Consider the following 25,820-nt stretch of genomic DNA (forward strand, 5'->3'; position numbering starts at 1 on the left):
GAAAAAAAATAATACAATTAAACAATTTTAAATTCTTGAATGTTTATACATCATTAAATTAAAAGACTACATTATAATCTTTATTAAAGATACAAAATCCATTAACAATATTGTGAACATAATCTCATGACGTTTGTTTTTTGGTAAAATCTCCTTTATCTTAAACCTACCATTTATTTGAGGATTCCAAATCTCTGAGATTGGAATATAGCCTATGTTCTTGATTACTACCTTGAAACCATACATCTTGCTAGACACATTCTACACAAGAATGCATTTTGTCCATTGGATCGGATGTGTCACTTAACAATGACACATGAAAAAGCGAGTCAATCTCAGATGAGAGATTTCAACGTGCAAATGTATGGTTCGTTAGTTGAGTACATTGCTCGAACCATTCAACCCAAAGTATAGATTAGTCCAAACCAAACATTTGGTTCTCTTAGATATGAGAATAATGAAGATATAGAGATGAAGCAAAAGCTTAGCACTATCAAGCAGGTCTCAGAGCTTTTATAAGCAAACAAGATTCTATCACATTTCAGTTTTCTAACTCATTTGCTGATATCCGTGTTCCATCTGTTGAAATTCCTTTGCAAGTGTCCTTTGCAATTATTCGATGTCCCCAAATGCTCCAAACTGCAGTAGTTCTCTGACTCTCTGCATCGTTTCTCTGATGCAATATCGAGGTTAAGACATCTTATTAACTGAACAAGATATATCAAGGTAGAAAATATTAAAGCTATTGGATAGTGAAATAAGATTCTTAGTTTGAAACTTAACTGCAAACAAAGCATTAGAAAAAACATGGAAGATATGAAGAATGAAATATTGTCTGTTAAGAATCAAGATCAAGTCATATCAACCTTAAGTTGAAAGATGCAAACTTGTTCACTTGGGCATCTTCCTCCCGGTTGAGACACAGCACAACTGCTGCATGGGACTTCAAGCCTCGTAATAGTTTTTCATTCTACTTAATATACATGCCACGTTAGAAACTATTATACCACAGCATGTATAACTGCTGCAAGCACTAGCATACAAAAAGCAGCACACCACATATCCATAGTTAAGTAAAGAAAGTTAGATTGGTAAGATAACATTCATTATGTATTATGTAAAAACAAACCCTCTTCCAAGCAAAACATAGTCCATAAATCAGATGATGGTTAATAAATTTGTGGAAGTCTCAAAGAAAGAAATGCAGTAGTATCAACCAATTTGTAGCCATCATACTCATGACTAAACAGCTATAGCTTAATGACATAACCAATTATTTATGAACTTTTCCACCCACAACCATAATTAAAGCACATACAAATTCTATCATTCAGGAGTCACCTAAACCATAACCTTTTTAATTTGACTGAACGTATTTGAGTTTCAATATTCAAAATAAACTACTAATTTGTTGAAAATGACCATGTCACATATTATTTTTTTCTTTTTTCTATTGACACCATCACCGAGAGTGTAGATCCTCACAATGAGCTCGACCTTTGCAAATGCTATGCTGAAATTTGTCATCAACATTTGAAGCATTTTCAATCATCGGGACAACATCAGCGAAAGAAAAAAAGAAGAAAAAAAGAAGAAGAAAAGAAGAAGAGAAGAAGGGAAGAAACAAGGTGACAATTTCCTATCCTACATGATAATGCAATTAGCCACATCAATTAGATTAAACTCCTAGAGTGTATATATCTATTGAATCTATTATTAATGTATGACACGTGAAAACAACAATTCATTTGGGCTATATATCTCTTCTAATTTGCTCATCTGTTTAACAAATGGCCATGTTCAATGATCTAATAAGATTTGTTAAGCTTATCTTGCTCAAATTGACCTATCTAGCAGTCCATATATACTCGACATTGGCAAACATGACCAGTAAACATGGATTTCCATCTCTATTAGCAGCTGAATGTTCATTCAGCAAGCTTGCTATTTGCATTGCATCATTCAGCTTTTGAGCAATTAAAAAATTTCTCAAGAGAGATCAGAGAAGAACACATTTTGATGATAAAGGATTCTTGCAGAAGGAATTTCTTGTTGAGAAGTAATGAGGGTAACGTTCAGCAATAGCATGGAAAACTTACTTCTACATCATGCAGTGAAACCGTACCATCTTCAAGTCCCAAGACAACAACCTTGACAACAGGACCTCAGCATAATGATGTTATACGTTTACCCGGAGTAGATTAGAATAATTAAGAAGCAGCATTGACGATACACAATGAATGTGCAAAGAAAAGTGGGTTAATAAAAATAAAATAAAAATTAAAAAAACCAGAAAAACAACAGAGAGAGAGAGAGAGAGAGAGAGAGAGTGAATAATTTCTTCACAATAAAATTAATAGAAGAAAAGGGAAGATAGAGAATGCACGGTAAACAGGAAATGTTGATCAAAATTTGTTAAGTAAATCAAAGTGTCATAATAGTACAAGATAACTGAGAGGAATATTGGTTACTTTATATGGGATTTCTTTGGGCTAGTAGGTCATCTACAGCGATGGAAATCTATAGTTTTTTGGCAGCCTCCAATCCATTATCTCAATCCAAAAACGAATCTTGTTGTCCACTTTGAACCTCGAGGAGGAGTGGATCCATGAAAGCTTACTTCGGGTGAGGATCACAAGGGTACAAGTATCTACAATTGACGATCTCAACAAGAAGCATTCAAGGGTTGGCCCGAGTAGTATAGTGCACTCAACATGTTCTCCAAATCCAGAAGACGATATGAGGCATTAGATGTTTCACGAAAAAAAAAAAAAAAAAAGCCTCCTCTCCAACTTTTTCCATTGAGAATAGATAGCAAGAACTGCCAAGGATAAGCATCTAATCCTAAGCTCTTATGAATTTGAATTACCAAGAGATAAAGTCATATGAGAACAGAAGATACTCGGATGCAGCAACCTTTACACTCCTAGTCTCTGCGCCTTCTTCGATTCCTTACATTATCCCTCTCGACCAAATTGTCATACAAGTATGTAGCATAGCCTGAGATATCCTCTTAACAAGTAAGTTAAACTCCCACCAGTGAACTTGATTAATCAAAATGATGCAACAAAATGCCCCTCTCTAATCAGAAGAAGATAAATTTATTTTATTTTATTTTATTTTTTTTGGGTCTGATGGATAAATTTACTTCAAGTAGTACAACATGTGAGAAACTTTACAGCCTATACTGTACAATCCAGTATACATGGAATATCTCCTTGTAAGGACGCTCAATCATTAAAAAAGAGGAAGAAGAGGAGCTAGAAGAAGAGTTACATTTGAGAAACAAAATTAGAAATATGTGGAAAACTATATAGATGCTTGACACCATTGGGATGGTATTCTGCAGGGCCTAAACCTACCAACTCCATGTGGGCATTAAGCATTTCTGCATCCAACATACCTAGTCTATCTAGCATCAATGACATCCCCATCTCCCCCTCCCAAATTCAAGTTATTTATTTTAATGGACACTTTAACTGGTGTACCCAGAAGGATGACAACATGCAAACACCATTTACCATTCCAAGGATGCATTGCTAGAGTTTAAAGAAGTCCAAGAAACATCGAGCTCCTCATCCTTTGATGATTTTTCCTCCTTTTAGAAGCGCTGTGCAAAAGCTCTCTTGGATGTTACAGCACTTACATCAACCAGTGGCATGATAACCGAATCCTGCCAGTGAGTTAGATGAAATCAATCCAGTAAGTAACATCAAATGAACTACTAGTAGTATGAAGAAGTTTACAAGTCTCTATTTGTCAAACTCAATATTTTTTTTTGAACTCTTTGGATCCAACTAATGGGGTAGCTAACATCATTGACCACAAAAGCTTTGACCAGATTAGTGTAGTGTATTCAACTCAAGTTGCTTGCTTTTGTGGGACATAGTACGATTTCCTACCTTTATCATTATGTGCTATTCATGCATTAGAATTAATGCAAGAGAGTTTTCAAATGGCATATAAGGTACCGAAAGGTTTCCTCAAGAAACTTAACAAAAATGCTTCGTGAGTTTTCCTTTTTAGCAAGTACATGAACTAACAAGAGCTTATGCACAAAATAAGGAATTATTCTACAGTACGGCCGATATTGTCAAAAGACATTCTGCTAATGTCTTGCTTGGCTCAAAAGTACTGGTATATAACAGATGGCCTAACCAACTCTACAAACATCAAGATGCATTCTTTTGCTAATTTGTCTATTCCATATGTTTAAATTCCCTGCAAGTGTCCTTTGCAAATATTCACTGTCCCTAAATCCTCCAAATTGCAGTAATTCTGAGGCATAACATGGTGTGTAAGACGTCTTGCTGACTTGACCTGACCTGACAGAATACATCAAGGCAAAAAGAGCAAGAAATTACAATTTATCTTCCAAAAATGAGGAACGATAATCAACCCATCAATTTTAACCCTTGTTACCATGTGGATCATTAAAATAGTGCTGGACCAACCAAAAAAAAAAGAATCACGATTGACAACCAGCAAACCACCCTAACTTGAGTCACCTTTATCTATTTGAAGTGCTCTTAAGTATTTATGAAAACTGTAGCAAGATGACATGAAATGAAAAACTAACCACAAACCAGGAGTCATTTACAATTGCACATCATCAATTTAGCAACTAATTCAGTGCTAGAGCGGATGAAAACAATACTAGGCTTGACAACATATCATTCTGACATTTAAAGCATGACAAAGTTCCATCACACCACAGTATTAGAATTCTTTGGCACATAAATGAATAGCACAACCCAATGAAGGCCTACCAAAATAGTTGCTAGAGTACATGAAGGAAATACTAAGCTGTCCATACCACGCAGTATCCAAGGAATACTAAGCTAACCAACTTTCTTGCTTCGAAGACAAGGAGACTGTTCACAAACTTTGCCAATAGAAGCAACGAAGCACCAACTTCGAGTCCTCTATGACCATCGCCAGCAAACACTTCTCTAGTTTCCACTCCACTATCTTTACCTGCCAATAAAAATCAAGCAAACTTCACAAAACCGAGTCGGAATAGTTGAGTTGACCGCCCATTAGGTCGCAAAAGAACGCTGGGAGCCGAACTTGAGAAGCTAGTGGTTTTTCGAACTGAAGTTGAAACAGAAGCATGACGCACAGTGGTCCTTTTGCTAGTTTCCATAGCTAAAGCTCTGTGAGCAACCGAAAACACAGCACTAGTGCTGGAACAAATCACAAGGATACGAGCAAAAAGAGGGCTTGTGAAGGATAGAGCTCAAAGAGCCCAGAGGAAACGTGGCTTGACAACATGCAAACAACCTTTTATCATTCCAAGGATGCATTGTCAAGGTTCGGAGAAGTTCAAGAAACATCAAACTCCTGATCCTTCTATGATTTCGACTCCTTTTAGAATAGCCTTGTGAAAGCTCTCTTGGATATTTCAGCATTAACATCAACCGGTGGAATGATAATCAAATCCTGCTAGAGAGTCATATAAAATCAATCCAACAACTAACGTCAACGGACTACTAATAATACTCCAAAGTGTATGGAACTCTGTTCGTCAAACTTGATATTCTTTTTGAACTCTTTGGATCCAACTAATGGGGCTTCTAACATCATCAACCACAGAAGCTTTGATCAAATTAGCATAGTGTATTCAACTCAAGATGCTTGCTTTTGTGGGACATAGTATGATTCTTTTCCTTATCATTATGTGCTATTAATGCGTTAGAATTAATGCAAGACAGTTTTCAAATGGCGTATAGGATACTGAAAAGTTTCCTCATGAAACTTATGGAAATGCTTCTTGTGTTTTTCTTTTCAGCAAGTAAGTGCTCTAACAAGAGCTTATGCAAAATATAAGCAATCATTTCACAGCACAGCAGACTATGTCAAAAGACATTCTAGTTAATGTATTGCTTGACTCAATAGTTCAGGTATATGACAGATGGCTTTACCCACTCTACAAACATCAAGATGCATACTTTGGGAGGCTTGGAGTAGGTATATTGTGGACTCAAACCAAATGAACATGGATGCATAGAAAGAAAAATTCGAATTGTAATTTTCTCAATCAATCAAAATATTTCAAGATGTTTTCGCTTCTACCTTGTTTGCTAGTTCACTCACGACCACACCACTAGCGAAGAGCTTGTGCTTGCATTTAGCACTTCTAAACTAATATGATTATCTTAATCTGCTAATGAAGACAGTTCTGTGAGATAAAATGGGTGGAACACAATGGTTGGGCAAATTTTATCCCAAGTCAAAAGCATATGCATACTAAGGGATGCCCTATCAACATGCTCCTTTTGCACTATAAATTCACTCTTATGTGCACCCTAGAAATATGCAGTCATGAATTGCATCATGATTGTAGAGCAAACTAAAACCTCACGTTAGAAGGATCGCCACATAGGGTCCTTCATTTAGCATTTTCTTAGACCTATACAATGACCTTTGGCATGCTATCAAAAACCTATACACGTCAGTTTTTTAGTACTTCCAGCATTCCAAAATCAATCAAATGTCGAGAATCTCTATTTTTCTGCATAGGATGAAGGATCTTAATTGAAAACTAATGTCAAATGATGCGCTTTGAAAGCCTTATCATCTATTTCCGCTCTTTTGGCATGACAAGCAGAACCATTTTGCTAAAGCACACATTAACTTCCATAAACATCTCCCTTGGATTCCTTGAATTCAAGTAAGAAAACAATAGTGACACTATCAACCAGGAAAAAATAATGACAAGATCATAAATCTTGAAAGATATTGCACGCAGGAAATACAATACAAATGAAAAATGGGCAGTAGATTTCAAAAGAGCATAGGTCGATTATCTACCTTATCTACCTTCAATAGAAAATGTGGATCCTTCCGGTCTATTCCTCATCCGAGTCGTCCATAAGGATGGACATGTTCCTCCATATGTGCCATATGTAATCTGATAATATCGATAAATCCGCATTCCAGATAATTCCGGAATTGTTTTGAGCGACTTGCATCCAAAGATATTCAATTCTTCCAAAAACTCCAACCTATTCGAGGCCCTGAATTTCAACCAAGTTTATGCAGTCTCTAGCTTCTAATATCTCCAGACTCCCAGATTTTGGAAGAAGTAGCCTTTTGAGTTTAAGTGCACATAGAGATATGCAGCATTTCCAAGGACTCCAACATGTCGAGGCCTTGAATTTCAGCTAATTTCTTGCACGAAGTAGCACATAATCTCTTCATACTTCAAGATTTTGGAAGGTCTAGCCTTCAAATTGAAGTGCACTAGATAGATAGTTTTTCCAAATACTCCAAACTATTGAGCCCTTGAATTTTGGCTAAGTTTTTGCAACATCCAGCATATAATTCCTTTAGCCTCCCGAATTTTGGAAGGTATAGCCTTTCCATTAAAGTGCACTCTTTGAAATCTAGCCCTTCTAGGTACTCCAACCTATCAAGGCCTTGAATTTCGGCTAATTTGTCGCAGCTCTCAACATGCAATTTCTTCAGACCCTCGAATTTTGGAAGGTCCAACCATTTGATTGAATCAAAGGATGCAATAGTCAAGCTTTCCAAATATATCAATTTGTCAAGAACTCGAACTTCAAGTAGATTCTCGCAATCGTAGGCATCTAATGTCCTTAGATGGACAAACTGTGAAACGTCCAGCATTTTGATAGATCCACAGCTCCAGACTTCCAAGAATTCCAACCTGAAGGGCGTGTTTAGGGATTGTGGTGATTCCACTTCTTCAATGTCCGTTGGTTGGGAGCATTATGAACACTTTAATTGCGTTGATGGAAGCTCCTGGATGCACCGGAGAAATCCGCAATCCCGAAGTCGTAGTTCCTTGAGATAGGCTAGGTGGGAAAGCAAAGGCAATTTACGACTTGTACAGGTGACGCCCAAACGTGTTAAGCCGGAAGGAAGGTCCGGCAATGATTAGAGCTTGGTGCAGTCTGTAAAATCAAGGAGTCATAGGGAAGAAAGATTACACATGCTTTCTACCATTATCCCTTTCAGATTTCTGCAACCGTAAACATGTAACTCTCGAAGCTTTCTTAGACTCCCAATACCATTGGGCAATTCTTCTATGCCACTGTAAGAAATATCTAGAATCTCTAGATTCTCCAAAGACCCTATGCTATTTGGTAATGCAGAAAGGGATGTAGTATGCCGTAGATCGAGTTGCTGCAGCGCTTTTAATTTACCTATTTTTTCTGGAAGCTCCCTAAGGTGGAAACACGCACCCAGCTCCAAGCGAAGGAGGGCCTCCATGTCTCCAATTGAAGCGTCGATTCGCTTCAGTCTCTTACACCAATTGAGGATGAGAACCTCCAACTTCTTAAAAGCTAAGAGGAAGTCTGTATCTTCCAGGGATTCACAATATGAAAGGTCGAGATATTTGAGCTTCTCTGCCATCTGGTAAAAAAAATAAAAATGATTGTCGAGGGGAGTGTAGAATTACGATCCAAAAGAAAGCATATAAAGGGGTGAAAAAAAGACTTTAGTTCTTACCATGAAAAAACTCCATCCTTCCCATTTCTCATTTATCTTGCTATATGGCAATTCGAGTACAACCAATTCCTCCACGTGAAAATTGTTTACTTCAAAATTCCTAGGACATTTTTGCCATCGAAGCCATTTTAACTCCTCCATTGAGCCCTCAAAATCTCCACTGAGATGTGCCCCTTTCATGTAAAGGAATCTTAGATTTGTCAATTTTTTGAATTGTTTTGCTGTGTAAACGTCACCATCTTGCTTGGCTACTTTGCCGGAGCCTTCGGAGTTGCCTTTACTCAAATCAATGACCTCAATCTTGTCCGTTCCCTATAAGCCAGAATCAACGTTTATTAATACTAAATCCAACTAAAGTAATCTAACATTATTTGTTCGTATTGTGATTGACGTCCATTAATGTGTTCAAGATGCGAAGATATGATTTTTCTTTTTATGCCAATAAACAATATTTATAAAGGCTAACAAAGTGAAGGATGTCAACTTCCATTTTGAAATTTGGCCATATAAACTCGGATCTCAAAAAGAATTATGATGTCATGGTTCATTCAAAGTAAAAACTTTACAACTTGTAATCTTCTTCTTCCCCATACTATAGCTTCATTACCATACTAGTTAAGACAAGCGTGCAATGCAAGGAATTTAATCAAATTGCAATGTGCAAAATCAAAAGTTGATTTGATCTATTTTAATAGAAATATATTTTTTCTCTATGTACATTTCACATTAATTTTGTGTATATTACTCGACTTGTGCTACTTAATTAAAAAATATAACACATACTCTTTTTTTCCATTGGAGTAATAACTAATTACAAGAAACTGAATATTGTGACAGTAGTTATATTAGTATATTATGTACTTATTTTTTTACTGGTAGTAACTTGAAATATTATTAATTATTTATTTTCTAATCATAAAAAACTAAGACAATAATATTAGTTATGTTAATATTCTCTATAACTTATTATTTTATTGTAAATTTTAGTTTAGCTATAGATTACAATTTGATATATTCATAATCATAAATAACTTATTAGCTATATTGATAATCTCTACAACTTGTGATTTTATCATAAATTTTAGTTTAAATATAAATTACAATTTGATATAATCATAATCATAAATAACCGAGTTACTCAAATATAATAAACATATTAAAAAATTAATTGTGGAAAGTGCAAAGCATTTTTAGAAATGTTAAAATTGAAGCTATTCTTGGCTACAAGCCTACATGGAATAGCTATTCCTTGGCCCCCCAGGAACAACTACTCCTCATTTTGACAGTATAGTAATTTCTAATCTATTTTTTAATCAAATGAAGGTATGATTGCTTCATTAAAATAGAATGGAAATAGAATAGTTATTCCTGAGAACCAAATTGTAGCAAGCTTTCACAAAATAATAATAATAATAATAATAATCTTGCATAAGAAGTCAAGAAGTAATACAGAAAGTTCATGGACTTCCACATGTCATTGTCTTAGAACCAGAAATTTTGCTATTGTACTTCACAATGTTGTACAAGATTTCATGGATACTCATACGTGAACAACATAATAATTTGGGAAGGATTTAGATCTCAACACTCAAAAGAAATCCATGAGAAGAGTAACTATAAAAAGGAAAAAGGAAGAAATCTTCAACATAAGTAATCTACTCAGATTAGTCATTGCTTCAAAGAAATGCTCAAGTGACTATTATTAATTGACTATAAGATTAACAGTTGGTTGTAGGTCACAAAAAAACAAATAACAGATAATTAAAAATTATTGTAACATTCACTCATTTAAGAATATGTGGCTTACATGTTATAATTATTATAGTACCCCAAAGACTATTATGTTAGCAGGACTTTTTCCCTCATTAACTTCCCTCTCAAATATTAGAATGCCCAATCTATCTTCAAGACTTCTTTGCGTGGTGTGTAACCTTTTTCAACTTAAAAAAATGGATAGGTAGGGTGTGGCCGAATCCCGAAATTAAGCCAACCTTTTGTACTCGGACAAAAGTCGCAAAACCTTTCAAACATCAATCAAGTGTAACCTTCAGCATCTACGACAAAGATAACATAACCTTTCAAACACACACACATACACAAAAAAAGGCCAACTGTTTGGCTGTAGAGCAAAGTTGACACCTAGTACAAATTTCAACTATTATAATGATTAAATCGCCATGGATGAGCTACATTGTTCATTGTGCTAACGTACACAGTGACCCATGTCAACCCACACCAAAACGGATGTTGTGTTTTACTTTATAATCATGTTAACAATTTGTTACAAAATTCCTGGCTTTTTGTAAAGAAAAAAGTGCCATTGCATATCCGCACAATGAGCTATGTCGAATGACTCGAGGTGATTTAAAGTGAAAATAGGCAGAATTGATGGCGGGCGTCATTTTTGTCCCATGAGTAAAAGGATGAGTTTGAAGGTAATGTCATCTTCATTCCACATTCAAAATGCTGGGTCCTTTTAGGATTTTTTCAACTTGTGTAATCTTTATCCCAATCACAAAAAGTCGTACTTCTTTTATTTGGTCTGTACTCATTAATATCCAACGGGTGAGTTGCGAGTGTGTTTCAATTATGCTTTAATGTCTTTCATTTTTTTGTTTATTTAGTAAGGCGTCCTAGTCCTTTGTCATTGCTTCGCACTTGGCATGCATTTTTTTGCATAAACACTTCAACAAAGGAGAGTATTGGGTGACCTCTCACGTCGCTTTGCCATGTTATAGGACGTCTTGTACAAGCAATCTTTCTACAATGTACTTTAGGTGCAACACTTGAGAAGAAGGATGTGGAGGAAATTCTTCATTTCCTTGATAGATCTCAAGTGGCATTTCGATCGAGCCTACGCTGGAGGGTCCTTCTAAAGGTTCAGCATAATTGTAAAAGGAAGAGGCTGAGAGTTGTGAGTGGCTAACCCAGCCTCCTTCGTCCCTTGGGACCAACAAGGGGTAGCAGTACTTTTTCAAAATAAAGAAGGATATTTGGCATTTGTTTTTCAACCGGAAGTGGTGCAAATTGTGGTTCTTTCAGCTGCTTGTAATTTAGATAATATATATGAAAATAACTTCGGATATTTTCATTCAATGTTGAAATAAACTGAAAAGAAGAACTTATATCATTTTTAGCAGAACCACTCTGATTTCAACTTACGATAGTGCCATGGATGAAGAACGAAATGGAATCATGGAAGAATACTGACATAATTATATCAAACTTTACCTTTTTAGCTGTAAAATTTAGTTATACCATTATATTTGTATATAAAATATACAGCATATTCATTTTTCTTTTGCTTAGTTAGTTTGTTTTATCATGTAGTACGAAAGACATAATACATTGACACCGGCTTCAAACTTGTTAATCTATGAATTGGCTCTTGTGATTATACATACGGCGCATGTTGAGACTGTAAAAAAGTGCGAGTCTTTTGATCAACAACTAGAGTCAAACCAAATGATGGATTAAAAAGAGCAGAGTCGCAATCATGATTAATTCACAAATGCAAATACAATCTCACGCTTAATAATACATAATAGAATTTTAGAGTATTTATCTCCTTGACCTTTAATGTATAAAATAAGTATCCCTTCCATTCTCTATTATGGAATAGTGACTGAAATTTCATGAGAAATGCGGGCATCATTAGTCCTATTATATTAATTCTAACATATGATTTACATATCCCGATCAACTACGGTTTACAGTAGTATAGTCAAGTTATTTATTGCATGTGTCAAGGACGCAACTAAATCAATATAGATATTCAAGATTTTTGTCAATATAGAGTACCCCAATCAATATATAAAAAGTTTGAAAGTACCTCATTCTTGAAGATAACTCTGTAATATACACTTGTTTAAGAAATATCTTAGATAAGCTGCTATACTTACTAAGAGAGAAGCAACCTCCTACTTTCTAATCATGTCGACAATACAAGGATACCAATATTAGAAAGTTCTATGTTCACTAGAGCAAGCACTGAATTGACGACCAACACTATAGCAAGAGAACATGGACTAAGGGAACAAAAGAAGAGAAACGGTTACCTCATTTCTCTTGAGCATTTTCAAGGCTTCCTCGGAGTCCCATAACCTGCTACGGTGCCAAGGCCGTTGCTGGTTTTCCTCACGTACAATTGCCCTACCAAGATCTCTTAATTGGTCATGCATTCGGAGCTGAAGATCATCTCCAATTTTTATTAATGACATAAATCTCAATACTTCAATATTCTCCCCTGGAAAAAAAGTCACAAGCGTCCCACATGTAGAATGCGATTCTCTTGTCAACGCCAATGAGAAAGCAAGCAATATCCAAAAATATTTGTTTTTGTTCATAATCTAATGCATCGTAACTTATCTTTAACTTTTCTTGCACTTCTATACAAGGGTCATTTTCCAACTTTTTTATCATCTCTCTCCATTCTTTTGATTCTTTTCCGCACAATAATGAACCTAAAACCTCAAGGGATAAGGGAAGTCCTCCAACGGTGGATACAACTTCATGAGTGAGGCCCTCAAATTCACTTGGAGGAAAGTCCTTTCGAAACGCATGTTTGCTAAACAAAATCAATGATTGATCAGGATCCAATTCCGTAAGGCCATAGTTGTGGTCCACCCCTGCTAATTCAAGAATTCTCTTGTTTCTGGCGGTAATAATGATCCTACTTCCCAAGGAAAACCAATCATGATTACCAGCCAAACACTTCACTTGATCGACATTATCCACATCATCAAGAAGAAGAAGGACCTTTTTATCTTTAAACCTGGAGGAGATGAAATTAATCCCTTCATCCTTATTACGAACTTCATTTTTTTGATTCGATATATCAGAGATTAACTGATTTTGTAAGTCATGAGCACCACGCTTCCATGATTCCCTTATATCAGCAATGAAGCTACGATGCTCAAATTGATTGGATAGCTCGTTATAAATGGTTTTAGCAAGAGTAGTTTTACCAATGCCTCCCATTCCATGGATGCCAACAAATAGGAGGGCATGAGATTTATCATCTAGAAGTTCCATAATGTTCTTCAAATGACTATCAATTTTGACCAAATTCTCGAAATAATCAACTCAAGCTTTTTCTTCAGTTCACTCAACACTTCACGGACAACCGATTTCACCAACTCTGCTTCAGACCTGTCAAATGTGACAAGAGTTCAAATATGTGGCAACAATAATTTTATATTGTTTATCTATTGAGAATGTAGTAATAAACGAATCCGGGATAAATTGAAAAAATTTAAGAATCGTTTTTGTCACACCTCCATATATTATCTTATATGCTAAGAAAAAAGTTCGAGAAATGCTTGTGGTTGTTTCACATGACATGCCCCCTTCCACTATTACTCCCAACATTAATTTATTAAATTAGAAGAAACTTGAGGGCATCACTTATGAACCTTGAATATTGTATATGTTATGAGTTTGAACCAAATTTTAGACTCGTTGTTTGTTAAAGATATTAGGGATGATGTGGACGTAACTTTGAAAACTTTCTAGAGCCTTTGAATAATAAAAAATCCAATAAGCCAACCTAGTGTGAGAGTCAACAATCAATCAATAAATAGGTCATAACTTTGGTGCGAAACGATTTTAAATCCTATAATACCAATCCAAAAAGCCGTTCAAATTGTGATATTGTGAACAACTTGAATGCAATCGAGGGGATTTCTCCTTGTTTGCACAATTCTACACGATTGCAAGTTTCTACTTGTGTTATCATTATAGATTGGTGTTCTTATCAGTTTTCATTGCCTCTAGGGATGATAAGTTCTTGTACTTTGTTTTCCTTTTGAGTAACTATGTTCTTTGATTTTAATTGATCTAAGTAGAAGAATAATTTTTTCCCAAAATAAGAACATTGATTCAATATATTTAGGTGTATGAGATAGAAATTACTTGCTGAAGATAGGAAATGCATTGAAAATTATTCAAACAAATATATAATATAAATAATCCTTTTCTTTTTTTTTTTTTTTTATTTTCCATCATCATCTATAACTAATGAAACATTTCTTTTGTAAAATAATTTTAATAGCAACTAGTCAACAATATTTGATTTAATAAATGTAACTTGGGAAGATAAAGAATTATGCCTTTGACAATCACTATGCACGATATGATGTTACGAGCTCTAAATAAAAATCACCAATAAGTTGTACTATTAATCTCAAATAAATATGTAATTAGAAAAGCTTGTGACGATGACTAGTGTGACTTACACTATAAACATGAAAAAAAAAATGGCACAATGTTACAAAATCTTTGGATACAAGGGTAAAAACTCAATCAAAAAATCTCATCATTCAAGAGAATGGGATCATACCAATAAAATCTATAAGTATATTTGTCAATATCATTAAAGCAAAACACTAAAAAAAAAAAAAGAATAATTTATCGAACTCATGCTTCGCAGGATCTTACCGCCAACATGATCTTTCTATTTATATATAGAATGAAAATGAAGCGGGTGAGAATCAGAACAACCAGTAAACCACCACACATATTAAAAGAAAGTAGAGAATGCCTTGGTGAGAAATTTTACCCATCGGCTTCGTATCCTTTCAAGTTGCTGACTTCAAGGAGTGCTTGCTTCCATTTCTCCAAAGTCGTTGGGTCAAAAGAAGACCTTTCACGCAAATGACTCTCATGCTCATGAAATGCATCTCCAAACCTCCCGGTTTGATATCGCACTTCAGCTGGTTTCACTTTATAGAATATAGGCACCACTATCTGCCCATTATTATTCTTGCGCTCCATTATTTGAACCAGTTCATCCAGGCACCAACTGCTTGTACCATAATTCACAGAGAAAATGGGGACGAGGATCTTACTATTCGTGATGGCTGCCATAAGCTCTGGTCTGATGTCCTCGCCTTGGCAAAGCTCATCATCATCTCTGAAAGTGTGAATTCCAGCTTTGAAGAGCCCATGGTAGAGGTGATCGGTGAAGCTATGTCGAGTATCTGGGCCTCTGAAACTCAAGAACACCTCGTAGCAGTTTCCAATCGACACCATCAAAGAACTAGATGCATTAGTGTTAATTTCTGTCGAAGACGAACTAGATCCAACGAAATTAGTTTCTGTCAGCACAGTCATCAAACCAGATGCACCGGTATCAACATCCTCTGCATTTCCACTCGCATTAGTTTTCCTCCTCTTAATGCGATGATGCATTTCGGCCTATGACTCTGCCACTGAGTTCAGCTTTCAAGCCCTAACTAGAATGCCCCTAAAAAAACAGGAATGCCTTCTCGCCTCTTCTATTGTGGTCTGCTAAAATATCAATACACATGAAGCCGCAGATTTGTTCGGAAGATGAAAAGTGTAGAGAGACTTATGACGAGACTGACATGGATTTGCGGGAGAAGATGAAAGGAGAGAGAGAGAGAGAGAGAGAGAGATTCGTCCAGTCCAATATTTTCCAAACAAGTGCTCCGAATAGATAAAAACATCAAAGTGTCAGGACAGTGAACAGTTCCCTGCTTAGTCCACTCCACTACTTGCACCATTGAACTATCGTTTTCTTTTGTTCATTTATTTTCCATAAGAGGAGGTATTTTTGTTAATTATATTTCAGCTCTTGATCCCACTTTGGAATTTTTTGGTCATAATCCCATATGGAATTTACCCTTCTTACTTTGAGCCTTGTGAATATTATACTATCAAACCGATAATCTTCATTTTAATACTGAAATATTGTATTATAACAATCACGTATCCTTAAAAAAAACTATGTTGTTTACGTGTGTCGATGATCATAAATATTATCATATTGCTATATATATATATATTATTTTTTTTTTTATACCCAAGGACAATGAGAAGAATGTTTTTTGGTTCTCATTCTACCTTAATTTTCCCTTCTTTTTTTTTTGTCAAACCTTAATTTCTCCTTCAAATCTCATAAATAAATCTAAATGCCTTTTTGCTTTTGCTTTTCTTTATCATACATATATTTCTTTATTGGTTTGATTTATCTAATCCAACAAGTTGGCACACACCAATAATTCAAGGATTGCCTTCATGTGGTGGAAGTTTCAATGCACAGGAGAATCCAAGGCAATCCTACCCAGGAAGAGCAAGTTTCGATACACGGCAATGAAAAAAAAAAACCAAAAATAAAAGAGAATTGCTAATATGGTATCATAAATTAGGGGTGATCGATTTTATAATTACTCCATTTTACAATAGAAACTTGTAACAATGCAAGCTAAATGAATTATCGATGCTATTTATATACCAGCAATCCATACTAAAATGTCACTAATTGAAATTGTGGAGTGTTATCCTCATACCAAAAACCCAAAGCATTATGGAGCAAAATCTAGAATTTACGATCCCTCCCCAAAATCAGGGTGTTCATGTGGAACCTTTGTCAAAATGCCCTACCCACCAAAGAAAATTAAGCCAAGAGGAGAGTCTTACCTAAGCCCATGTGCTCCCTATGTAAAGTGACTCCAGAAACAGCAGAACACTTGTTCCTGCTCTGCGCCTGGACAAAAGGAATATGGTCGGATCAACGACTACGGGTACAAATACGAAGTACAGGACTAACAAGCATGGATCGGCGGTTTATGGAGTATGAAAGCAACCTTCCTCAAGCCCCCGAACCCGAAATAGTTAGCGAAGCTCTCTGTTTCATCAGGAAAGAGAGGAATGACGCTGTATTTCGAGCAAAAACGCCAGATCCGCAGGGAGTTGTAGCCGATATGCTTGCGATGAAGAAAACTTCAAAGATCAGATCCCACTGCAGAAGCGACACACCAGGACAGCAAAAGACATACCTGTGAAATGGAGACCGCCGGATCTAGGATGGGTGAAGATAAACGTTGACGGAGCTTTCAAAGCTGCAACAAACGACGGATCTGTGGCTGAAGTATGCAGGGACGCCCGCGGTGTACTGCTTGGTGGCTTCGCTCGAGCGGTGAAACTCCAATCAGCTTTCCACGCAGAAACCCTGGCAATTTGTGAGGCTCTGGAGTTTGCTGCGAAGTGGGAAAAAGAAAAGAGGGGCACGCGTATCTACTATAGAATCTGACTGCCTCACGGCAGTTCAGATGGTTTTGGGGTTAGATCCTGCCCCATTGGGAAGTCAACGAGACTGTGAAAGAAGGCTGGGCCGTGCTATCTTCACTACCTCTTTTATGCTTCACCCATGGACTGGGAGACCTAAATAAAACCACAGCTTGGATCATTAAAGCCCAACTACACTAGTATCTATTTCGGAACTAGGTTTCAAGTCCCCCACAATCTCTTTTGGACGTTCTTTGTTTTGAAGCTCATTTAAGTTGTTCCTCTATATTATTTACTAGAAATGAAGTGAGAATTTAAGATAACAATTCTGTTTTTGAGAATAATTTTTGTTTAGAAATGATTTTTTTTTGGTAATGATAAGAATTTATAATTAGCTTTAACCAAATATACAAAAGATCGGCACTAGAAACTTTCACTCAAAGTGACAACAAGTCGGAATGAGTGAAGGGGAACCGATGTAAAAAAGAATGCCCAAACAAGAAATGAGCAACTAAGCAACAAACAAGAGAACGAGGCTAGCGAAAGCCCTCGAGAGCCAAAATGGAGGAAGAAGTAAGGACCGATAGTCTTTAGTCTTCAAAACGGCCAAAGCAGCAATGGCAACGGAACCAACCAGCAAGCCAAGTAGTATAACAACAGCAGCAACAATAGACCGCAAGAAGGAGATCGCTAGGCAAGGGGACCAGGAATGCAACCAAAGATGGAAGAGTCGAAGCCCCAACCTCGCTAGAGTCTCATGTTTCTAGGGTTGTCTATCACATTGTTGAAAGTGAGAGCCTTGTCCTTGACCACTTTGATGAGATGGTTCGTCAAAGCTGCCAATTCCAAGGTCTCCCCCCGAAAAATAATATGGTTTCGCTTCTTCCAAATCAGGTGGCACAAGGCTCTAAACGAGAAACGGGCGATGGAATGGAGGAAATCCTTACCAAGAAGGAACTTCAGGGCCCACAGGAGATTCTCCGACCAGGACCTATTTCTCCATGGAAGATTACATCTTGCAGCCGAAAAATAAGCGAGACTTGCCAAGACGTGATAATCAAAGAACAAATGATCAATAGAATCCGATCTGGTATTACAAAAAGCACACAACCCACTGTCAATTCTACCGTAAGAGAGAAGGAGAACCTGGGTGGTTAAGCGATTTTTAATTAGCCAAAAGTTGAATTGAAATCTAGGAGCAATCGAATCGTTCCATATAAGCGAAGCTCAATGAACACGATCCTTCTTCCTCCTAATGACTTACCACGCTGAGGCTACCATGAAAGCACAAGAAGAGCTCCCAAGCCAGGTAAACCGATCAAGGATTCAAGAGAGGACCGAAAGAGAATAATTCCCGGCTTCCAAAATAGTCTTGAGAGCATCACCATAAGGTGAAAAGAGATCCACTAACGTCGCTTGTCTAGAGAAGCCCGATCTATCAATGAAGGAGTCCTAGAAAATTAAATTTAATGGGCCTCTCGGGTGCCAATGGTCATACCATAGTGACACGGAGAAGCCATTACCAACTTCCCAGAGGAATGATAACCGAAACTCCCACTTTAGCTGCAGGATCTTCTTCCACGCCCAAGAACAAACAGACGGAACACGAGAAGCCCAAAATTTTTCCTTCTTTAAGAAAATCATGTGAATCCACATACACCACAACAAATTCTTATCAGTAAAAAACATCCAAATGTACTTGAGCATTGCAGTTTTATTGCAGTCAAGCAGCCTACGAATGCCCAATCTTTCTTCTACTTTCGCGAGACAAACTTCCTCCCAAGCGACTTTTGCCCCACCAAAACCAAGTGTAGGACCTTTCCAGAGAAATTGCCGCAAAATTTGTTCTATGCAATCAAGCACCGAACACGAAAGAATAAACACACTAGCCCAATAACATTGAATGGAGTAAAGGACTAACCTGATCAGTTGAAGTCTACCTGCGAATGAAAGGAACCACTGGACCCAAGATTGAACCCTAGTCGAGATGCGATCAACGAGCGAGATACCATTCGTCTTGCCAAGCCTTGAAGTGATGATCGGAACCCCCAAATACCTCACCGGCAATTTACCTTCCTGAAAACCAAGGGCCAGAAGGATATAATTCCGAAGAGAAGAGGATTCGCCTGCAAGGAAGACTTCACGTTTACTTGTATTCGGCAATAAGCCACTCCATGAAGAGGTGGGATAGCTTTAGAGCTTTACACCTCCAAAAATACTTAAATTCGGATACGAGGCACGAGAACGAGAATCTCAAAGAAAACCTCCATCACCAAAGTAAAAAGATAATGAGACATAGGATCCCCTTGTCGAAGGCCTCGACTACCAGAGAAGAACCCATGAAGCTCCCCGTTAATGGAGATGGAGTACTTTGGAGTACGAACACAAACCATAATGAGCCGGGTCATCCAAGTGGAAAATCCAAAAGCTATAAAGGTTGATTCAAGGAAATCCCAATCAACCGTATCATGCACCTTTTGGAAATCCGCCTTAATTGCGCACTTGGGCAGATGAGGATCCCGGTGAAAACCCGCAAAAAGTTCTTGGGCTAGAAGAATGTTGTCATTTATCTTCCTACCTTTAACAAATGCATTTTGGGAAGGGCTTATGAGGTCCCGAAGAACAGCTGCTAGACAATTGGCAATAATCTTAGTGATGACTTTATATAAGGTATTACAACATGCAATGAGCCTAGAGTCAGAAACAACACAAGCATTGGGAACCTTGGGCACCAAAGCTAGAATAGTATTATTCACCTCACGCAAGAGTTTGTCCGAAGAAAAGAAGTCCTTAACCGCATCCAAGACCAACGAGCCCACAGTCTCCCAACAACTTTTGAAGAACTCAACTGTAAAACCGTCCAGTCCAGGAGCCTTACCTCTAGCGAGGGAAAATAAAATATCACGAATCTCAGAATCAAGCACAAGGTGAGAAAAAGCACTAACCTACTCCTCCGAGAGAGGACGCCTGATAAGTGCCCACAATTCCTGCAACGAAGGCGTGAGGACAGCCTGAGGTGTCAGGAGGTCGATGAAATGAGTAACAAAAACTTGTTGCACCCGATCTAGATCAGTGATCAGTGAGCCGGAAGGATCCCTGACCGAGAGAATTCTGTTACGAAGCTATCTTCTGTTTATAGAATGGTGAAAAAACTTAGTGTTTTTATCACCTTCCTGGAGCCATCTGATCCTAGACTTTGGCTTGTAAAACGACTCCTCTTGACTTCTCAAATCAACAAACAACCAACGCTGATCCTTCTCCACTCAACAAGAGAAACACCGGATGGGTCTTGATGGAGGGCAAGCAGGATAAGCCTAAGGGCATTCCTCGCTTCAGCCGTTCTCATGAAAATGTCAGAGAATGACTCTCTATTGAGCAGCTTAAGTCGGCTTTTGAGAGCCTTTAACTTGCAAACAAGCCTACACATAGGAACCCTAACTCCAAGACTGTCCCAAACTTGCTTAACAATAGAGTTGAAATTTGGGTGCTTCATCCAAAAGTCGAAGAATTTAAAGGGCTTCCTTGTATGAACCGAATGTAGCACTCTAACCACCACGGGTGTGTGGTCAGAAATACTTGGATTTAGGAAAGAAGCCTATGAGTAAGAGAAATTGTGCCTCCATTTAGAATTCACCAACACCCGATCAATTTTCCTTTGCTTCCTATTCACTCCTGAAAAGGTGGACTAGGTAAATCGAAGACCAACATACCTGAGATCCTCCAATTCCATCTGAGCCAAGCAATCATTGAACTCATCGAATTAGGGAATCCAGGTATCTGAGCTACCCATACAATCATTCAGGTCTTTAATAGCATTAAAGTCACTCATCACTAGCCAGGGTGAATCCTGCAAGATGTTCTTCTAAACAAGGTTTGCCCAAAGGGGCCGATGGCGCAAAAAGGTATGCTTGCCGTATATCGCAGATATATAGCAAGTCACCCTGGACAAAATAGAAGTCAGGCTGCCATAGATTGCCTGAGCATTTATAGAAGACATTTTAAATCTAACCAGAGCTGGATTCCAACCAACTCAAATTCTACCACAAGGAGAGTAATCATAATTCATCACCCAACTCCAACTAGTCAAAAGGCTAGCAGAAATGGACATGAAAAAGGACTTCGGGACCTTAGTCTCTAGGATACCAACAAAACAGAGGTTATTCAAAGAAACCAAACTTCTTATTTCAGCCCTCCTTAGGGGATTCATAAGTCCCCAAATATTCCAAAAACCTATGAACACCCAAAAAACATAAGGAGAGTGATTACCTCTTTTTACTAGGCCCGCGTCGATTATAAACCGGAGCACGGGGGGACCGGGCAAAGTGTCAACGGCTTGTCTTGATTAGATAAAGGCTTCATATGATCAAGAGGGGCGGTCGGAGAGGAAGGGCAAGGAGACAAAAGATCATCCTCATCAGAGGTGCTATACTCATCACTGACCGAACCACCAGCTAGCTCCCCCGATCTCAGCCAAGCAGAAGAAGCACCAAGAGGCTCTAACCTGCCTGCAACTAGAAGAGGACGGCCACTACTTGGCTTCGAGGCATTCAAGGATTGCTGTGTCTTTTCAAAAGGAGCAAGAGGAATAACCTTCACAGGGGCGGAAACCTGTGGCTTATCAGAATGGGCGGGAGGCACATCTTTCACTGGTATAGGATTCTTCAGCTTCAAAGGCTGAGCACCTCCGCCTAAAGTAGGTATACTAGCAGTATCATTAGGCACGAGGGTTTTTTTTCTTCTTTCCTTTTACTTGTTTGCATCTCGATTCAGCTCCTGTAGAAGGCTAAGAAGCCTACGGTTCAGGAATAGGAATAGCTGCATGGGCACCAGTCACATCCATAGGTAGTGCCTGCCTTCGACCTTCATCCGAACAGCCACCAATGGGCCCTAAATATTGCTAGGGAAGATCACTCCTCCCACCCATGCCCTAGTTCGTACCAAAGACAACAGTTCGGGGGCCTTCAGTCACATCTATAGGAGATTCAACACGAACTTGTTGACCCACAACTTCATTCGACGCCAGGGCAGGAGGTGCTGGGCATGTGTGGCCGAAGATACCACAGTTTTGGAATGCACTTGGCCTCCACTCGTATTCCACTTCAACAAAGCTCGTCTCTCCATAGTCTAACACCTCTACAGCATCACAGCAAGGCTGCTTTGCTAAGATTTCAACATAGACACGAGCAAACACCAGCATATTCTTTTCCTCAATTCTCAAATCAACATAAAGCGATTTTCCCACCGCACTAGCCACTGCGCTAATACCCTAAGCGGACCAGAAAGCAGCAGGGAGTTTCTTCAATTAAATCCAAACAGGGACTACCGAATGGTCATCCTTTTTAATTTCCAACGATGGTTTCCACTGCTGTAAAATCAAAGGCACTCTTGCGATCGTGAGAGGCCCTCCTTCCAATACCTTCCTTCGAAAATCAACATCAGGAACCTGAAAGAAAAAGAAACCCTACCCATTCGCCATTACCTCTAGAACTTTGGGGCCCCAAGCATTCTTAATGGAGGATTCCACTAGCTTGAAAGGAAGTTTTCTTCCAACAAAGTAGCCGACAAGGTATTCAAAGAACTTTGGATCAACAGCATTCAAAATAGCATCCGTTAGTTCAACAACAAGCTTGTTGTTGATGATGGTAGGTGTAATGTATTCCAAATCAAAGCCTTTGGTGGCAAGTTTGGCAACACTGGCTCAGGAGTGGGACTGGGGGGGTTTCAAATCCCTCCTCTATTGGTCTCTCTGTTGAGACCTCTTCGAAGTAGACCTGGCTCTACTTTTGTCATGACGGCTAGCAGGAACTTGCGAGGGAAGGCCAACCTGCTCAGCCTGAGTAGAGGCGCCAAAGAAGGGCTATCATGAGGACGGGACGAGGGGCTTCGTACCCTAGAAGTGCCAACAGCTTGCTGTGTCGAACAAGGATGACCACCCACATCAAAAGTGGAGGATGCCATACGTCGAGCACCTAGTGTGCAAGCCAAGCACTATCCCAAAAAACCCATTACAAGTAAAGAAACGTACCCATCCAAACTCCAAGGAGATAGAGCAGGACAAATAGGAGCACAGGCTTGCACAGGTTCGGCCCACAACATAGCTTAGTCGCAGCAGAAACTTGAACTTGCAAGAACAGAGCGGCCTTCACCCAGCCAACAAGAACTGGGCTTGTGGACAGAAGGAGAGGAACGGCTTTGGTGGAAGCTAGAGGGAGGTGAGGCGACCTACCTTTCCAAAGATCAGGCCCAACCAAACAACAGGGACCACCTCGCCAAGCTTGAACCAGTACCGCAAATCAGCCACACCAGTACGCCTAGGCTAACTCAGATCTTGAAATGTAGAATGAATCAAAGGAAATCATTTAGTGGAGATGTAGAAGAAGGTTAGAATAGCCTATCCTCCAAAAATCCAAAAGAGGACAATTTACGAGCAAAAAAAACGTCTTGTTAAGCTCTAAAATTTCTATTCTGAAATAAAAATACGTTTGGTAGGATTCTTAAATTTTTTTGTTTCTTTTAAATTTTTTAATACTTTCATTATATGTTTCTTTTTTTCTCTTTTTTTCTTTTTTCCTTTGCTTTTTCTCTTCTTCTTCCTCCTTCTCTCGTAGTTGATCACGGGAGGCTCGCTGGCCGGGCAAGCCTTGGCCTCACCAAATCTAGGCAAGATCGAGCCTCACCCGGGCCGCACAAAGTTGACCTCACCCTAGCCTAGCGAGGCCAAGCCTCAACGAGGTTGTGCGAGCCTCAATCGCCTAGCGGTGGCTCAACGAAGCCGAGCCAAGCGAGCCCAACCACGGTGAGGCTCTAGCCGACGAGCCTCACCGTGGCTCGGTGTCGTTGGGAGTCGGTGATGCTATTGTTTTTGGAAATAAGAATCAATTTTTTCTACTTCCTAATTATAATCTAAATTTATTTCCAAGAACAAAAAAATAGATTTGTATTCCTAGGAACAAAAATTTTATCAATTTTTATTCCTAGGAACAAAATTTTTATCAATCCCTAAGGCAAATATTACAAGCATGCCACAAGCTCAAGAATTCCATAGGATCCTACCAATATTTTGATCTTGCTCTAGATTTTAGTAGTCACAATATAATTTTTTCATTTTGAAACAAGTAAGATTGCATTCCTTCAGGGTAGCATGTGAAAATTGAAAAGGTGGAAACCCCAAGTTATGCAAGGCATGGGAAGCAAAGATACAAAAAGTCGTGCAATTTCTCTTTTTTGCTCCTTCAAAAGCATGACGATATCAACAAAAGAACATGTTGTCAGCATTCCATTGTAAAAGCTTGGGAGCGAAGTCAGAAAGAAGAAAGAGACTATCAATATTTTTCCTCAAATGCTTTCACACACAATACTATTCTATGAAAAATCAAATTATGTTCCCTGAGATTCTCAATTGTAAGAATCTTATTACAATTTGGTGCGCACTTACTACAAAACTTACACTCCCAAGCAATGGAATTTGATTCTCACTTATTGGTGTTGTATGAGTAAGCTTTTGGATGAAATGTCAAGGAACAAGGAAGCTTTGGTAGCAGATTGTTATCATTTAAACAATGAAATGATCATTTGGGATATTGAGTTCGTGAGCCAAGCCCAAGATTAGGAGTTCGAAGCTTTTGCCTACCTTCTTTTATGTTTTGCATAATTCAAAGATTTATGTTGCTTTTAAGGATACTTTTGTGTGGAACAACTGAAGAGGCGGAACCCTTCTTGTAAAGTCTTACTACAAGCTGCTCGATGGGGAAATTCGTGGTCGATGGGGAGATTCATGGTAGAAGAGATTTCCCTCAGAAATCGATTTGGAAAGTGAGAATTCCAATTAGAGTTTTCTTTTTGCTTGGGAAGCAACCTGGGAACAAATCCTTACTTTAGAAATGAGAAAAAATACTGGTTAACAAGTGTTTCCTCAACAAAAGGAGGCAGAGTCCGTGTGGCATCTCCTCCTTCACTGTTCTTGGACTCCTATGCTGGCACCATGTTATCTTGGGTTATCAAAGGTTTTATTGAGCAAGAACTTTGGGCATGTCAGGGCATTCGTTTACACACACAAGTAGGATTAACTCAATTCCCCTATTTCTTTTGGCTGATTTGGAAGGAGTGAAACAAGAGAGCTTCCGATGGAAAGAAATCTTCCATTCTATTTTATTGAAATTTGGCTTAAAGTCACACACTTTTGGTATAATGCAAACTTGCATATGGATGTAAATGCCTTGGTTGATTAGTCAATGATTTATCTGGTATTTGAGCTCCCTTTTGGTTTTGGGATTTGTTTTGCATATGGCTTTAGTTTTTTTTTTGGGCTCCTT

At 38.3% G+C, this 25,820-nt stretch overlaps 2 protein-coding genes across 4 annotated transcripts in view; both read right to left on the reverse strand.

Moving 5' to 3' along the window:
• Window positions 1-262: 262 nt before the first annotated feature.
• LOC104435785 (disease resistance protein RPV1-like) overlaps window positions 263-25,820 on the reverse strand; it is a 48,934-nt gene continuing 23,376 nt past the window's right edge. The window contains exons 8-9 of one of the 2 annotated variants that reach the window (XM_039312893.1): window positions 888-951; window positions 263-673 (exon numbers count right to left, since the gene is read on the reverse strand). The gene's annotated coding sequence lies outside the window, so the exon portion shown is untranslated. Of the gene's footprint in view, window positions 674-866; window positions 952-25,820 lie in introns of both variants that reach the window. The other variant, XM_039312892.1, reaches the window with a different exon arrangement.
• Window positions 4,593-17,594, reverse strand: LOC104432020 (disease resistance protein RUN1-like). 2 transcript variants are annotated; one of them, XR_005551316.1, is made up of 7 exons: window positions 17,088-17,594; window positions 16,921-16,987; window positions 15,038-15,840; window positions 12,537-12,630; window positions 8,479-8,790; window positions 6,823-8,382; window positions 4,593-5,442 (listed from the first exon to the last, which is right to left on the reverse strand). XR_005551316.1 is itself a non-coding variant. In XM_039312898.1 (6 exons), exons 3-6 carry the CDS (start codon window positions 15,667-15,669, stop codon window positions 7,936-7,938), a joined length of 1,485 nt encoding a protein of 494 aa, XP_039168832.1. In that variant the 5' UTR covers window positions 15,670-15,840; window positions 16,921-16,987; window positions 17,088-17,594; the 3' UTR covers window positions 6,712-7,935. The 2 variants fall into 2 exon arrangements, 1 of the variants encoding a protein (XP_039168832.1); XM_039312898.1 differs by lacking the exon at window positions 4,593-5,442 and having other exon boundaries at window positions 6,712-8,382.

Source organism: Eucalyptus grandis, chromosome 5 (genome assembly GCF_016545825.1).
Source record: "Eucalyptus grandis isolate ANBG69807.140 chromosome 5, ASM1654582v1, whole genome shotgun sequence".
Taxonomy (NCBI): domain Eukaryota; kingdom Viridiplantae; phylum Streptophyta; class Magnoliopsida; order Myrtales; family Myrtaceae; genus Eucalyptus; species Eucalyptus grandis.

What these genes read in the sequence shown, in the direction of transcription:
- LOC104432020 (XM_039312898.1), bottom strand. Translation starts at nt 15,669, where the DNA reads ATGCATCATCGCATTAAGAGGAGGAAAACTAATGCGAGTGGAAATGCA. An exon ending in AAATGCTCAAGAGAAATGAG is followed by an intron (nt 8,791 to 12,536) that starts GTAACCGTTTCT and finishes TCTGGCTTATAG; the next exon opens with GGAACGGACAAGATTGAGGT. An exon ending in AAGGATGGAGTTTTTTCATG is followed by an intron (nt 8,383 to 8,478) that starts GTAAGAACTAAA and finishes TTTTTTTACCAG; the next exon opens with ATGGCAGAGAAGCTCAAATA.